General features: G+C 43.7%; 1 protein-coding gene across 1 annotated transcript in view; it reads left to right on the top strand.

Annotated features, from left to right (window-relative positions):
• The window catches only part of col16a1 (collagen, type XVI, alpha 1), a 153,210-nt gene that overhangs the window by 40,838 nt on the left and 95,398 nt on the right, over nt 1-16,974 (top strand). Inside the window, exons 3-6 of the mRNA XM_080735516.1 lie at nt 602-679; nt 1,155-1,272; nt 14,124-14,247; nt 16,098-16,379. Coding sequence (XP_080591642.1) covers nt 602-679; nt 1,155-1,272; nt 14,124-14,247; nt 16,098-16,379 — 602 coding nt within the window. The remainder of the gene's footprint in view (nt 1-601; nt 680-1,154; nt 1,273-14,123; nt 14,248-16,097; nt 16,380-16,974) is intronic.

Here is a 16,974-nt window from a genome sequence, read left to right as displayed (position 1 = left end):
ACATTCAGAAGCTCTTTCAAGGTGGGGAAAGTTCAGCACCGCGCATTGATGGGGCCCCCTTGCCCCAAAGAGATCAATTATCTCTGGACTGGATCACATTTAACCTCACGGGGGGCAGGCATACCTGTACTGTCTTGGTTTGATGCATCTCCCTCCCCCCTTCGAGAGCCTGGTGCGCTGTTCTGACAGGTAACACTTTACTGCATAACCTCCCCCCGACGGGGGTGAGAACATGTCCATCAAAGTGGAGGCTGTTGCGACAGACAAGCCATGGGGCTAGACTAGCTGTCAGACTGGCCTCTAATACTCCCTGCGCAGGCGTTGCCCTTGTTTTCCTTTTTTACTTATCAAACTTCTCCCTCTCTCTCTTTGTTTTACACGTTCCCCCCCTCTGGCGCTCAGCACGCGCATGCACGCGCAAACAGCCAAACGCATAAACACACATTTCCTCTCATGGGGTGAGTGAAGTGATGTAAAAGTAAAAAAATAAACAAATCTGACAGTTCCACTGAAGAAATACGTGCTCTGCTGGGCGCCATCTCTTGTATGCTTGCATCATAACTGATGTTTTTGACCAATGCTCTTTCCCTCTTATCCTCAGCCCCAGCTGGAGTGCGATGCCCTTCTGTACAGGTGGATGACTGGAAGTTCCCTCAAACAGCCAGGCACAACATCACAGGTACACATGCACGCGCGCACACACACACACACACACACACACACACACACACACACACACACACACACACACACACACACACACACACACACACACACACACACACACACACACACACACACACACACACACACACACACCATCATCATCATCATCATCATCATCATCATCATCAGAATTTCACAATATCTTTCAACAAATACTTCGATATCATTAAAACCAGTAAAGGATAACACTTTTGCCATATAGATAAAATATTGATAAATTGCCCGGCACCCACACATGACACACACACACACACACACACACACACACACACACACACACACACACACACACACACACACACACACACACACACACACACACACACACACACACACACACACACACAACACACACAAACAAACACAGATACTGTGTGGTGACAAGACATTAATGTGTGTGGGTACTGACGAGTGGCATTCAATGTCAGGTTTCAATCTGGTACGCCGCTTCTCCCTGCTGAAGAACGCAGAGGTGAAGAAGATCCGTAACCCCCGGGGACCGGTCATCCTCCGCCTGGGCAAGACAGCCCTCCTGCAGCCCACCGAGTAAGTACCGCTCTCCACCGCCCCTGGCTGTGTCTCCATGTTTCTGAGGAAGTCACCCTGTCTGTCACCGTCTTTCAATGTCTCCTTTTTCTCACTCTCTCCAATCTTTCATGTTATCTTACTTGTTTTTCTTTCAAGACATACGCACATACACGCGCGGGCGCACGCTCTCACACGCACACACACACACACACACACACACACACACACACACACACACACACACACACACACACACACACACACACACACACACACACACACACACAGGCTGTGTACCGTTGTAGGCAGGCTCTCTATGGCCTTGGTCTCTCGAGCCGACCTATGTCTTCCAAAGTGTTTGAATACACCAGTAGCCTGTAGGGCTGCCAAATTAATATTCGAATATCGGATATTCGTCGAATATGGGGAAAAAATGCATATTCGATCATAAAAATTAATATTCGAATTATTAAAAAAAAAAAAAAAAAGTAAAAAAAAAAAAAAAAAAAATCTGGCCATCCACGGTGGTACTACGAAACATAACTCCGGACATCCACGGTGGTACTACGAAACATAACTCCGGCCATCCACTGTAGTACTACCGAAACATAACTCCGGCCATCCACGGTGGTACTACGAAACATAACTCTGGCCGCTCTCTCTAGAGGTCTCATCACACGTTGTTATGAGAAGCTGCTAACGTTAGCTTCAGCTTGATAGCTTCACCCTCTGGCTGTGGCTCTGTGAGTTACAAACTGTTGCAGATAGCAGGGTGACCACAGCTTAGCTTGTAGATTTCTCCTCATTGATCTTACACCAGCATGCATTTGCAACATAGGCTCTAGTAGCCTAGCCAGACAGCGGCTGTCTCTGACTGACTGACTGACTGACTGACTGCGAGTGGAGGAGTAGAGGAGAGGAACGTATGTCTCAGTGTTGCCAAGTCTGATATTTATAAGCCATGTTGGGCTTGTTTCTTTTTTGTTGTAAAGTTGCTTGTAAATAATGGTGGTTGTGATTGTGAGCTTGTAGATCAGACCAGCTGTTTTCAAATAGCCAATGTATAGGTTTAAAGTAATCATGTGGCCTATATTCACTTATTTTGGGCTTGTTTTCATAGACCTGGTTGCTTATTCCTCTCACAAGATTTGGCAACACACCCATCTATTTTGATAATGGTAACAGAGAACTTACAGTGGCTATTTACTTTACTTTTTTGCTTTTAATGGTTTTATAGCTTAATTGCATTTACTTTTTTGTGTAAAACAATTTTCATCAGCTTTATAAATAAATCTCTTTGAAACTGAAGACCATGGCCAATATTGACGATAATATTTAATAGAGAAAACATATATATATATATTTTTTTATTATTATTATTATTTTTATTTATTTTTTAATATTCGAATATATTCGATATTCGGGCCAATTTCTAAGACCAATATTCGAATGTAATATTTTGAGGAATGTTGAAGCCCTAGTAGCCTGTAGAGTTTCCATCTTGAATTGGAGATGAGATACACTGGCGTTCATGAAAACGATGTGCATTTTGCAGAGTTCCGAGGAGAGGGTTAGAGAGTTGAGTCAAACATATCCCTCTGGACTTCCAAATCTACTCAACAGTTGGTTTATTCCATATGCTTTGTCTGTTTACCAATATGACTTGTTTAGACTGCACCGTGAACTTGACGCAGGGCAAAAAAAAATCAATACAGAGATTGTGGTAGCCAACATGTCACTCTTGAAAGACTCTTACGGCCTTGGTAGATGGGTCATAATATGAAGTGTTCACCCATACTTCTGACACAAACATCTCCCTATTATGCCAAGCTTTCACCCTGGTTTGCCCTTGTATGTCTGTGCATGAGTGCACGATCCCTTCAGGCTTTCACTTTCTTTTGCGCCATGTTCAAATCAAAGGGCAGAACAACAGAGTTGTTCCCTTACAGCAGATATGCCTTTGACCCTCAGTAGATGTGTAGGTGTTGTCCAGTGGCTGTTATGTAAAAGTAGACCATTTGGCAGACAGCACTGCTGGTCAGTTTTCCCTGATATGCTGTGAAATACCACCTTTCCCTCTGCTAACAATGGCCTGTAATGGCTAACTGTAACGGTTTGCCGCCTCTGACCACATGCTTATTGCTGCCACAATGAGCCAGGGGTTTATTTGCCATTGTAATTCTGACATTGTCCTCAACAGCGGTGGAACATCCCATATTGGTGTCCTAATTGCTTATGAACATTTTTAACAAGCCATCCTCTTTTTAATACGCAGTCATTTGGAGACATGAGCTTGCTTCTGGGTGAATAACTTGCGAGCACTAAACCCAATAGAGCACATCAAACATAACAATGTGGTTTGCAGTTTGACTTATTGTCATTGTACTGTACCCTCTTTTGGATTGTCATGAGGTTTTTCTTGGGTTTGGAGTTGGACTCTGTTAATACTAGTGTATTAGGCTACACTCTTAGCAATCGAAGGTTATATCCATAACCTTCGATATCCATAACCATTTTTTATGATTCTCTATGAGGATGATTATTTTTATACAGGTTTCTTCTATGGATGTTATTGTTTTGCGGTTTTAACCGATTAACACTAATGTTCAAACAGTTAATTTATTACGCTCTTCAGGAAGTTAAAGCCATGGGATTTTGATGTCTAAACAATGTATTTTCAAAGAATAATACTGTTTTGCAATACAATTATGATCTGAATCTTAGCTTTTCAGTTATCAAAAAGTGCATGGTTTATTGACTGAGGCAATTACTTATTATGCACGACGACACTCGCAGCACGGCAGACGATTATCTACAGAAGTCGATTGTGACAGCAAACCTCTGATTATTCCTACCCGACAGAGTGGTGGATGGTCTCCATACTCACCAACAATTTACAATTTAAGCATTAGCTCTTAATCCAGAGAGACTTACAATAAGCAAGGTAATACATCAGTAAATCAACATCAATACATCAAATGGAAAGAAATGGTAGGCAAATCTAAGAAAACATGTAGACCAAACAAGCACCTATTAGTAAAAACTCCATAACAAATTATAACATAAAAATGTAAAATGCTATTTAAATTACTTGTATGGTCATTGAGGGTAGGCGAGTGCTACGGTAAGTGCTATGGGCTAAGGTGGAGTCTGAATAGGTGAGTCTTCAGACCACGGCGGAAGCTAGGGAGTGAGTTTGCAGTTCTGTGCAACTGGGAGTTTATTCCACAGTTTGGGGGCCCGGAGGGTGAAGAGTCTAGGGCGAGTGGATCGTTGTCCTGGGGTTTTTAGACTACACCAAAGACTACATTTTCTCACATTTGGCTATACTGGGTTCCTATAACAAAGTATATTTTATTCTTATCTGGGTTGCCTTTAAATTACAGCATATCCCTCTAGTTTAAGACAGACTTGTACTTGAGGTCTCATGATCATGCACTGCTGCTCTACGCTAATCACACTGTTGCTGTTTAGAGCCTCAGCTGTGTGTGCGTTTCAGTGAAAGTGGTTTTGCCGTCTTTTTAGAGTTAAATTGTTCCATATAAACGTATTAATTCTAATACTTAGCAAGACCCCCTTGCCAAGTGTTACTCATATACAAATAAATGGTCATGCATTGAGCCATTCTTAGTTCCATATAGAAACATTTTTGCTTTGAGTGTAGTAGTCTTTCAGCCTGCCTCGCTTTCACTCTTCCACTTGCTGATAAAACAGTTTCTCACAACTTGCCAATTGAGTCAGGCCTGGAGTATTTTATCACTCTGTCCGGTGCCATGGGCTTGGTTCACCTGAAGCCAAATAAAATGTTCTCTTTTTCATGGGAGACCTTTTGTGCTTAAAAGTGTCGCCTATATTGTTAGTCACGGATGTGTAGAGTGTAGCTGTTCTCGAAAATAGAAGAAATGTAAACTGCACAATGTCACTCCTGTGGAGGGCCTTTGGCAGAGACGAGCAAAAACCTTGAGATGTTTTCTGTGTTATGTGGCGTCCAGTGGGAGAGAGGGCAGAAACTCTTACTTTATATCTATCTCTTCTATTTTTTTTTGCGTGTTACCGTATTCATTAAAATGTCGATTCTATAGAGAGCTGCGCTGTCATGTTATCAGTGAGGAATGTTACCCCAAAGACTTATTTAAAGCTCAGAGGAAGAATAATAAGTGTTTACACATCTATCTTCTTGATTTTCTTCCCCTTTCCTTAGTATATTTGTCTCTTTATTTACATAAAACCATCACTCATTCCTCCCTTCCTCCCAAAACGACTAAACAGGAAAAGATATCAGTTCACTTTATACATGCTTTTCCACCTACTTCTTTGTATCTTTCTTCCGTTCCACTTAACTTTACCCACAGGAATAAGTGAATCAGATAAGTGTCAGCGTCAGTCAATATCTTTGGAATTTACTTTGTCATGTAAATCATATTGGAGAAAGGCTTTTAAAGGTATTTGAGAACCTACAGAATAATGATTTGCCCCAAATAGGTATTGACCATGTGGGTTTTATAAAGAGGTTGTGTCTAAATAAAAATTGCATCCATTTTTATTTTTTACTTTTTTCATACCGTACTACACTAGCTTTTCACCAGACAGCGACGCTATATTATGTCATTTGACCCTACTATGTAAACTTTATGAGTCAAGTGTGGGAGGGTGAGCAAAACTGAGCATGTGGTAATCAGAAAGCAGTGACATCTTTGCGTCTGAATCTCTTTCCACTTGGCTTGATGACTGACAGACAGATGAAGCCACTTGTCTGTCTCACTCAGTCAGGAAATGAGGGGGAAAAAGGCCCATCTCACATTCAGATGACAGAGGCGTTTGCTGTCTGCATCGATTTAATGGGATTGAAATGGGCAACGGTCACGGCTCAGACGGATTTTTAATTGCAATAAAATATGTTGTGATTACTCTGAAAGCAATTCCATTTAAGCGGTAATAGTCTGTACGAAAGGGAGTGCCATACCATTACACTCTGGCATGTCGCCAGAAACTGTGCTCAAAATGCTGTTGAAAGAGTTTAAACTTTTATGTTGTAGTTTTATTCATTATTCTTATTGTTATTATTATTATTATTGCATTTCTTTGTATTCCATCTGACAGAGTTACCACCATGCATACTGTGCATGCATACTTTGCTGTTGCTGTGTTGCTGTGCTGAAATGTGATAGAGCATGTCGCCAATTTGCTATTTGGATTGATTTCATTAGATTAATTTGTGTACCATATGACATACATGACATGCATCTTTCTTCTCTTCACCAAGCAAGTCTAATAACAAGCAGAGAGCATACGATTATTGTTAGCAATGCTGTGAACAAATCACACCCGGGATGCAAAGTGAAAGTGTGGAATCGTCTTTGCACAGGAGTGATGTCAGAATGAGTCAGCGTTGGTGCCGGTCCTGGAACAGCCTGATGTCAGACATCAGCTCAGCATACGTTGATTTCGAAATCAACGACCCAACCCAATACGTGGTTTCGGAAAACCACGTATTGGGTTGGGTCGAGGCCGTGCACTGCACTCCGCAGCGGGGAACGCGCATGCCGAATTTGAAGCCGGTGGGACGAACGGTTCTTGAGATACGTGGGGCACATACAGAGATTTCTTGCATTTATTATAAGATAATAGGATATCGTTTTTTTTGTTGTTGTTTTTTTTACTATAATTTGTCAGGGTCGTGGTCCGGTCATGGACTGCGGTCCGCCTATTGAGGACCCCTGCTCTACTAGTACTATCAGAACATAGAACCTTGTTATTATTTGAATTAAATGAAATCACTTACTCTACCTTTAAAACGTGTTTGGAGGTCTGTGTCTGTAGTTAATATGCGTGCTGGAGCCGTGCATATTCCCAAAGCATTTGTTACAGAGAGTCTGCTTGTTTTCCGTTTTTTTTTTTTTTCTGCTCTCACATCTCTGCTACTGTATAATGTGTTTCATTTTACGGAGTACACAATAATTATATTATACAATAATGCAGTCATTTTGTGTTTCAGCTGTTCAATGTTTATCGGTAGTGCAATTGATGGGTTTTGGAAGTTTGACTCAGCAGCAGTACCAGTACAGCGGGTGCTAAATGGCAGGCGCAGCAGCACACAGAACTTGGCACAGCACACGAAGGTTGGCACCCTATAGTTGAACTTGGCAGTGCAACATGGCGAAATAAAATAATATAAATTAGATGTAAAGTAGGCAGGAAAGTGGGGAGAAAAATGCAGATAAACATTCAAGTTAACGCCTTCAAACTAGAGGCCTAATGGCCTTTTCGCACCGAACACAGTTTGCACTGCATTGCACTCGCCACTGAGTACAGCTCACCTTTTGGGGGAGTCGTGGAGAACAGAGCTAAATAGAGATAGTTTTCAAAACTTCTAGTGGGACTATGTCACTACATCTGCTATGTAATTGTGACTGTAGGTCACATTTACTATGAAAACCTGCAGCTCATGTGCGTCAGTCAGTCACGCCCCATGTCACGCTTCTGTCCCTTTTATACCCATATATGGAGATCCCTGATGTCATCAATATTAAGCCCATATCTGCGAATTCCCATATATGGACATATTGGGCGCGTTCGGAAATGCGCACTGGTGTGCCATGTTGTCGTTCGTTTATTCGGTGCACTTGGTGCGTTGTCGTTCGGAAATCCAGTGCGCGGCGCACTGGTGTGTTGAGTGCACGCACTCGCCAACCCTACTCAGAAGATGGGGTTAGGCGGTGTGGTGCGGTGGTTCGGTGTTCTGATTGGTTGGTTTTCATGGCCGTGTCTCGAATGCTTCTCAGCTGTGAACAATGGAGGAAATGACCGCAAAATACAGCACTTGCAGCTTAATTGGTCGTTTGGGCTTGATAGTTTCACACGCATAAAGATGTAAACTAACAGCAGGTGTGCCAATGTTATGAATTACATCTCCTTTCAATAGCAACGTTACGTTAGCATACTTAGCAACTGCTGCTTTTCAGAAAGTTTAGGCTACTGAAAAAGCACACAGCTGCCTCTTAAAACTGGTCGTTCGTAAATAAGCCACACTGAACGCACTATACAACGACACGCCCACTGCACTCACTACACCGAGCACACACCCGGTGCGGGTTTCCGAACGCACCCATTGTGTCAGTCTCTGTTGTTTCAGCACGACCTCGCTCACCCTTAGGGCGTCTTACTGGTAATATTCTGTATAAAGATATAACTTCTTCAAAGTGTTCTTTCCACCACCCAAAATCGTCCTCGTTTTCAGAGTCCGCTCTGTGTTGTACATAGCTTGGATTGTCCCCCGCTTTCCCCTCCTGGGGTGCCGAATGGTTTTCCAGAAGCGCCTTGGTGCCGCCCGAAAGTCTTTCTCCATGCTTTCTCCAAACTCCTCCCACACCCGCTGCTTTGTGTCTGTCTAGGGCCATGGATGCTGCCCTTCGGACCTGTGGTTTGCAAAAGCTTCCGGAGATAGCATACCTCAATAGGCCTTCTCCTTCAGTAATTCATTCCGTCCAGTCAATAGTTTCTGAGCGGTGCTCCTGGAAGAGGAGCTAAAGCTCCAACATCTGACTTTGTCCGGTCAAAAACTAATGGGAAAAAAGTGTTAAAAATGTCCGGGTCTTCAGTAAACTGAAGAGTGGCCTACATCTGGCCTAGATATGGCCCACATCTTGGCACAAACATCTCAAAGTGTGTTGTATGCCTAGGCTCCCTTGGCCAAGTTTCGCAGGATGCACTGTGATTAGCTAGTAGGACCGCTAAATAACACCGCTCACTTCACACTAGGTGTGATTTTTATTTTACATTGTTCAAAAACAGCAGAAATACCCAATGAATCTACAAGCTGGATCACAGCATTTTGACTTCATCTGTTGAATGACATGAAAGGAAAACATTTCTGCCTGTGATGACATGATGCCTAACAGAATTAACCACTTAAACCCCAGCATCCTTATTGTGGGGGAAGCTTTCACATAAAATAACAGATAGACAAGCTCACAACTTGTAGATCTGTTATTTTCAGAACACAGAAAATACACTAGCATAGAGCCCTGAAGGACTCCGCTCAACCATATAGAGTTTAATTGGTTAATGTCTTTAACCCATTAATACAAACTTTAAAAAGGTACAATACTTTAAAACACACAACACAAAATCCCTTGACAGGAGCTTTCTGTTGCTCCAAAGGTGACAGGCAGGCATGTGGCATACGCAAAGTTTCTCTGTTAGTGCCCACAAAGAGTGAGCACAGATGAGTAAACTCATGTCCATATTTCTATCTGATGTCCTGTGTGAGGGGGCACACCACTATGTGCTGTTTGTTTTGTATACCAGTCTCACATTGACATGGTCGCTGCTAAGGTGGTATGCGACTCCACCTTCCCATTTCCACACGCAGTCTATGAGAGGACAAACCAAAATCCTCAAATAGTCCTCAATGTAAGGTGTACTGTTGGTGCTTGCATTCATCTGGCTTTGTCTGTTTGTCCCGGACTGTCATTGGTCAATTGGTGTCCGTTTGTACGGCCAGGGTCACATTGGCCAAACTTTGCGGGACGATTAATGAAATGAACTCATGAATAGCACAGCTCACTTGGGGGCACGGTGGTACAGTCGGTAGTGCTGTCGCCTCTCCTGGGTCCTGGGTTCGATTCCCACTGTGGGTGCTGGGGGTGTGTTCTCTCCTCCGCGTCATCAGTGTCCATACCCTGGGTGGGGTTGGCAAAAGGGCCTTTCTGTTTTGAGTTTGCATGTTCTCCCCTATTCTCCTAGGGTAGGTACCCTCACAAAAACTTGCCGTAATCCTGGTCTCACATTAAACAATTGACACCGGGTGAAAGAAATGGGTTACAAAATCGTGGGATAAAAAAGAAAAGCTCCGCTCACTACACACTGGGTGTGATTTTCAACGTACTGTATCGTGTTTGGGAGTAACGTGTTGGACCGATCTATGGAGTGACAGATGACTGGCATTGCCATCCTTATAGCTCCTCTGCTAGCATAGCTAAACATCCCCAATGAGTTATTTCACGGCAACAACTCCATCCTGTGGTTCTTGTCACATAATATTCAAAATGAGTTTGTTTCCTCCTCTGCAGCTCCTCTCTAGCTAATATGCATTCCTCTCAAGTGTCTGAAGAATTCATTTCGAGATGGAATATTGCACAATGAGCCTATTGTTAGAATCACTATAAATTATCTGCAGGAAATAACTTCCTCTATGCAAGTGTATAATATTTCTGAGGGAGCCTAGTGCTTTTTGACGAAATCCATGACAAACTCACGTATGTTGTGTTTACAAAACAGAAGAGGTCTGTAATCCGATAAGCCAAAAAAAAAGAAAAAAAAGAAACAACACAACATAAAGACAAACAAAACAAGGATAAACAAGCAATGGAGAGACGTCTCGGCAGCCAAGAGAATTAAGTTTTGTCTGCCGAGTTGCAAGGTAAACAAGCGCAGAGAGTCCGTCATGCAGTGAGAATTTCAAAACAGGCCTATATGGTACACTTGTGCTGAGGAAATTGTTGCACGCATACATTTGCCTGGCGATATTCCCAGGTTGTTTACAACAGTAACACAGAAGACAACATCGCTGTATGTTGTTAAGAAAACAGCGGTGTGTCCTTGGGAGGCGTATACAACACAGCGATCTGTGTGTGCGTGCAGATGTGTGTTAGCATGCCAGTGTGGGCGAATATGCACGCGAGTGCTTGCTTGTTTGTGTGCACACCGTGTGTCCACAAACATGAGCATATCCCATGCAGATTTTATAATGAAAAGGCCTATGGCAAGCGAGCCTTGGCATTGTTTATCATCATACGAGATGCTGCTTAACCCCATCCCTCTGTTTCTGCATATTAACATTTTGGTTGCTTCTCCTTCGGTCAAGGACATCCAAACACACACAACAAACGCGGTAGGGAGTGTGGATGTAGCAGGATATGAGAAGCTAACAAATATGATATGCCCATCGAATGACAGGATCGCTGAGATGAGACACACTGTGAAAGATGCTCTCTCTCTCTCTCTCTCTCTCTCTCTCTCTCTCTCTCTCTCTCTCTCTCAAACACAAACCCTCACAATATTATTGATGCTGGCAGCTGGTTTCTCACTCCGAGAAGTGGGGTGACAGTGATTTATTATGAGGGGGGAGGGTCCAAAGGGAAAATAGCCAACCACCGAACATCATAACAGAGGAAGAGAGGAGAGGCTTGCAGAAAGAGGTGAGGGAGAAATATTACGGAAAATATTGATCCCAGAGACCCGGAGAGAAATGGAAGAAACAGAGAGAGAGAGAGAGAGAGAGAGAGAGAGAGAGAGAGAGAGAGAGAGAGAGAGAGAGGGAGAGAGAGAGAGAGAGAGAGAGAGACAGACACACACACAGGGAGAGACAATAATACATAGAACTATAATTCATGAGGGCTAGAGAGAGACAGGCCTTGAACCAAAGCACAGAACACAATGTCTTCAGAAGTTGGAGGGATAAGGGAAAGAAAGTAATGTGGGAGAGAGCAGGAGAGAAAGAGAAGGAAAGAAAGTGAAAAAAAAAAAGTACAAGAAAAAGAAAAAGAAAAGTACAAGAGATTGAGACAGAGATATTTAGGGAGATAGCCAGAGAGAGAGAGAGAGAGAGAGAGAGAGAGAGAGAGAGAGAGGCAGAGACGGTACATACTGTAGATACGTATGGAGCGTAGTAAACAATACAGAGAATGAAGTTGTTTAGGAGTTGGTTACGGACAGCGGCTGCACGACAGAGAAGCCGTCTGAAACTTTTAACGGCTATTGGGATTGCCTCAACTTGGCTTAGTGCCTGCAGGTTCCTGAAACACACACACACACACACACACGCACGCACGCACGCACGCACGCACGCACGCACGCACGCACGCACGCACGCACACACACACACACACACACACACACACACACACACACACACACACACACACACACACACACACACACACACACACACACCCCAACCTGTGCACACTCAAACACACAGAAGATAAATCACTTGGTATAGGTTGAACACCATCAGACTTGCCTTCCCCCACACAGAGGGAACGCTGCTCACGGCTGATTCTCTCATTGGCAAGAAGAATGAGGAAAAAAATAAACTAGTGGAAAACTCTCCTGAGTATGAGCTTGGACAAGAGGAGAGTATGGGAGTGGAAAGAAACATGGAGAGGAGGAAAGGAAGAGTGGAAATGGGAAATCCAAAATTGAAATAGTATACGATCTTTATGTTTAGACTGGATTTAACACGTGGGTGTTGCTGCATAAGTGAACAAACTGCATTATATACACCCTCCAGAAAAACGCGATTATGCGATCGCAGAATTTCCCGCAATAATCAATAAATGCCGCTGATTATGCGGGGGCTCGCATGATTTCACAATCCCCGCATATTCACCGCATATTTCGCATATTTCCGCGGAAAATATGCGAAATATGCGGGCATCGCTTGATTTCACAATCCCCGCACTTTTTCGCATAAAAGTATAGTCATGCTTCACCGTTCAATCACGTTCAGACACAAAACAGAAGCAAAACAATGATGCGCTGAGAAACACGTGGCTCCTCTCTCTGTGTGTGTGTGTGTGTGTGTGTGTGTGTGTGTGTGTGTGTGTGTGTGTGTGTGTGTGTGTGTGTGTGTGTGTGTGTGTGTGTGTGTGTGTGTGTGTGTGTGTGTGTGTGTGTGTGCCGTGCGATTGCGTGCACGCTGCACCGTGAGAACTGCAGGCAGACGGAGAGAGAGATGCAGGCATAATGTAGGCTATACGGTATGAGCGTTGGCCCTCGCCAACGTGACGCTAGAATAACACACTCTTCCTCTGTCCTCAAACTTCAAGAAACGACAAATTAAAGTTTATCCTACTTGTTTTGAGGTCTCCATTGTACTCCGTTTGAAACGTTGTGTCGTTGCCGTTCAAAGCAAACGAGCACCTCTCCGAAAAAAAGTAGCACGCAGTATTCCATGGATGGATAGGAACAGCAATTGAATGCATAACATTTTAATCCCTTAAATCCCTTTAGAGAGAGCAAAACCACATACATAAACCAGAGTTTTGCTTTAGCAGTGAGCTGTATCCTTAGCAATCGCATAGGCCATAGGGTAATTATTTTTGCCTTGATGTAGCCCATTAAGGTAATTAAATTGCAGATATTTGACAGAGGTTTGCTTTTTTGCCTTGAAAATAATGAAAGGCAGTCAAAAAAGTCTGTTTTGCATTTCTCAATTCACTCAAGGACCCTTAAATTCGTGTTTTGACTACTTTGATGACTACTTAGTGATGTTGTGAGCTTGTAGATTGTCTATTTCCAAATAGCCAGTGTACTGTATATTAAAGTGGTTTAATTAATAGTTATCAATTTTTATTATAATATGTATACTGTACATAGGCTATAAATATGTTTTTTAAGTTCCCGCATATTTCGCATAATTTCGCATTTAATCGCAACTTTCACAAGTTCCCGCATATTTCGCATAGTTTCGCATTGTCATCGCATAAATTCACACAAAAACCCTGCATAATTCACCGCATAATCAAGGATTTTTGCCCGCAAAATCAAGGATTTTAGCCCGCATAATCAAGGATTTTTGCCCGCGTTTTTCTGGAGGGTCTAAGATATTTCTAAGTTAGCTAGTTACATAAATGATGCATTGGGGTTGTTTTTAGCTGAAGTTGAAGTGCTCACAAGCACCCTCGAGTGGATAGATTGTTATATATGGGGGGCAATATGTTTTGCCCCCTTGAACTTGCGTTGAATATCTAACACGACGTCGGCGGAAAACAATCCGTCATGCGGCGAGATGCTTTCTCACACTGCGTGTGCCTGCATGCCACAGTGTCTGGCTCTCGCTGACTGACGCCTCTTATGTCTCTCAGTCAGGTGTTCCCTCATGGCTTGCCTGAAGAGTTCACCCTGGTCTTCACCCTGGCCCTGAAGAAGAAGGCCCTGCGGGACACCCTCTACCTCCTCCAGATCTCCGACCAGCAAGGATATCCACAAGTACCAACATGACCCTCTCCCCCTCTCTCTGTCTGCTGCTGCCTAGAAACGACGGCACAGTTTCTCTGTCCGCTCTGCATGTGTTTTTCTCTCTCCTCCTTCCTCACCCCTTTTTGGCTATATCCGTATTTCTCATCTAGCTCTAGTTCTCAACCTTTGGGTCAAATGATTTTTGGGGGTCCCCAGATCATTAGCTTAATGTGCAACACTGTTTTCTCACTCAACAGTAAACAAACCCACATAAAGTTAATGTGTATAGCACATTTCTAAAGTGACAATTTAAGGACTTTTTAATACCTCTGAAATGACAAATTAAACATTGGCCAAATTGTCAAATATTAGAGGCAGAAATTGTGAAAATAGCCTATCTACACGCTCACAACGCCTCGTAACGGTTGCGAGGCGCTGTGAGCGTGTAGATCGGCTACCGTATTTTTACAATAGAACAGTGTTATACAATGTGTAATGCCTCAACTCTTAGTGCATGCTCGTCAGGGTGGTGGGGGCTCCCTAGTTCAAATATGATTATTTTGGGGGTCACGGACGGAAAAGGTTGAGAACCACTGATCTACTGTATGTCTCTCCCTCTCTCCTCTCTCTAATCGACTTCCCCGTCCTCGTGGTGTCTGTCTTTCAGACTCTTGCCTGTCCTTTGCATAATTGCGCGCTTACCCTTGCTGATGCCTCCCCTAATCCTCACACCTTTTGCGCTCTTCCTCCGTTCTTTCCCTCGCTCCTCTCGTCACTCTCCGATTCCTCATCCGCTGCGTGCCCTGCTCCCCTCCTCTTCTCCGTCTTCTCCTCTGTCACTCTTTTCATCATCCGTGTGGCCCTTCCTCTCATTCCCCCTCATTGCTATTCACGTGTGTTTGATGATAGAGCGCCAGAGTTCCCATAATCACTGGGAGACTGGGGACAGATTTAAATACTCGCTGTGTATGATGGATCGTGGCCAGGGTGGCTCATTAGGGTTGATTGATTGGCTGTACTGGTGGTGTGTGTAATTAATATGTCTTCTCTCGCTTACCTCGCCTCAGTTTTAAGTGCATACTGTGTTCCACAGCCTTTTCTTTTCAGAGATAGTAGTAGTAGTAGTGTCTGTCCCTGCCACTTTAGCCCGACTTGAGATGCACTCAATTTTTCTTCATCCAAACTTCAGGCATCGAGCTGATTGTGCCTAACTGAGCTTGTGCCATGAGAGTATCAGCCAGGATTATGTTAATGCTTTGGCTCTTGAGCGTCTGCTCTGTGGCTGGATAGTCTTACAGGGTCAGAGCATTTTGAATATGATTTTATGTATCTCCCCGTTCTACAAAAGCGACCCCTCAGGGAGGATGTAATGGTAAAAGGTCTCAAACTCAGGCAGAGGAAAAACTGTGCTTTCGAAAGAATTAATTAACACTTTTGTCTTGAATAATTGCAAATGTTATCCTCATCTTGTTCCATGGCTTTGTTTCAACCACCTTTTCTCTCTTCGTCTTTATTCTACCACTCAAACCTTCCTGCCTCACCTTTTCTCACCCATCCATTTCTTCCTCTCTTTTTCATTATTAACCCCTATATCGTCACTGTCGGGCAGAAACCTTGTATCTCCAAGTTTCACATTTGTATGTTTTTTTAGTAAAGTAAAGTAGTTAGTGAAGCCCCTTTAGTAAAGCCCTGCTTCATCATACAAGACTGTCACACAAAACTAGTGAAAATAGCCGATCTACAAGCACACAACGCCTCGCAGCGCGAGGCGTTGTGTGCTTGTAGATCGGCTATTTTCACAATTTTAAATCATTTTTAAATATAATACGGTTTTGGACATGCAAGGTCTCCACCCGACAACCCCCATATCTTTTCTCCAGTTCTCCTTGGACCTGAATGGCCCAGAGGGCACGCTGTCCCTGCGGGCCAGAGGAACGGACCCCGCGGCCGACCTGGTGGGCTGCGTGTTCAGTGGGGAGGGCGTGGCGTCACTCCTGGACCTGCGCTGGCACAAGGTGGCGCTCAGCGTCAAGCATGAGGCCGTGTCCCTGCATGTGGACTGCAGCTCCATAGAGAACAAGCCCCTGGAGCTCCGCGGAGAGCTGCCCATCGATGGACACACTCTCCTGGGTATCAGGGCCGCCGACGCCGGGCCTGTGGAGGTAAATATGCATTATTATATTTTAGTCAGGAACGCTCACATCAAAGTAGATTTAACCATTTATTGCAACACATGGAATACAGTTAAACTTAAAGGGTTAAAGGGTTAAAGGGCCCCATAGGTATAGTAGTACAATATCAATACATTGACATATTAGCTTGAATCAGCAGACATAAAATCACAAGTATTTGAGCCTATGCGAGCCTCTGATCAAAAGGTGGTGGGCGCCCGCTGGCCTTCCGGTCCAGGCGCATACCACATAGGCTCAGTGTAGCCTGACAGCGTGTCGCTGGTTCGATTCCCAATCCCGACTACCGTTGCTGCCTTTGTCACTCCCCATCTCTCTTCTCATTTCCTGTCAGTCCAAACAAGACGTACAGTATTCAAATCTATCTATTCATAGTCTGAGGCTGCAACATACAGACTGGCTGCTTGTGTTCAAGTCCTCCTAGAGTGGTGAGGCGTCTATGCCTCAGTTGGGCAAATGCAAACTTATCTAAATACTTACATAACCAATTAAAACTAAATTGCTTCACAACTTTCAGGCCATTCTTAAGTTTCATTTTCACCTTTACTTCACCATATAGGTTCATAGG

The sequence above is a fragment of the Nannobrachium achirus genome (assembly GCF_963921795.1).
Source record: "Nannobrachium achirus genome assembly, chromosome: 10".
NCBI lineage: Eukaryota > Metazoa > Chordata > Actinopteri > Myctophiformes > Myctophidae > Nannobrachium > Nannobrachium achirus.
Note: the sequence above shows the minus strand (reverse complement) of the source record. Positions and strands in the feature narration are given on the sequence as shown.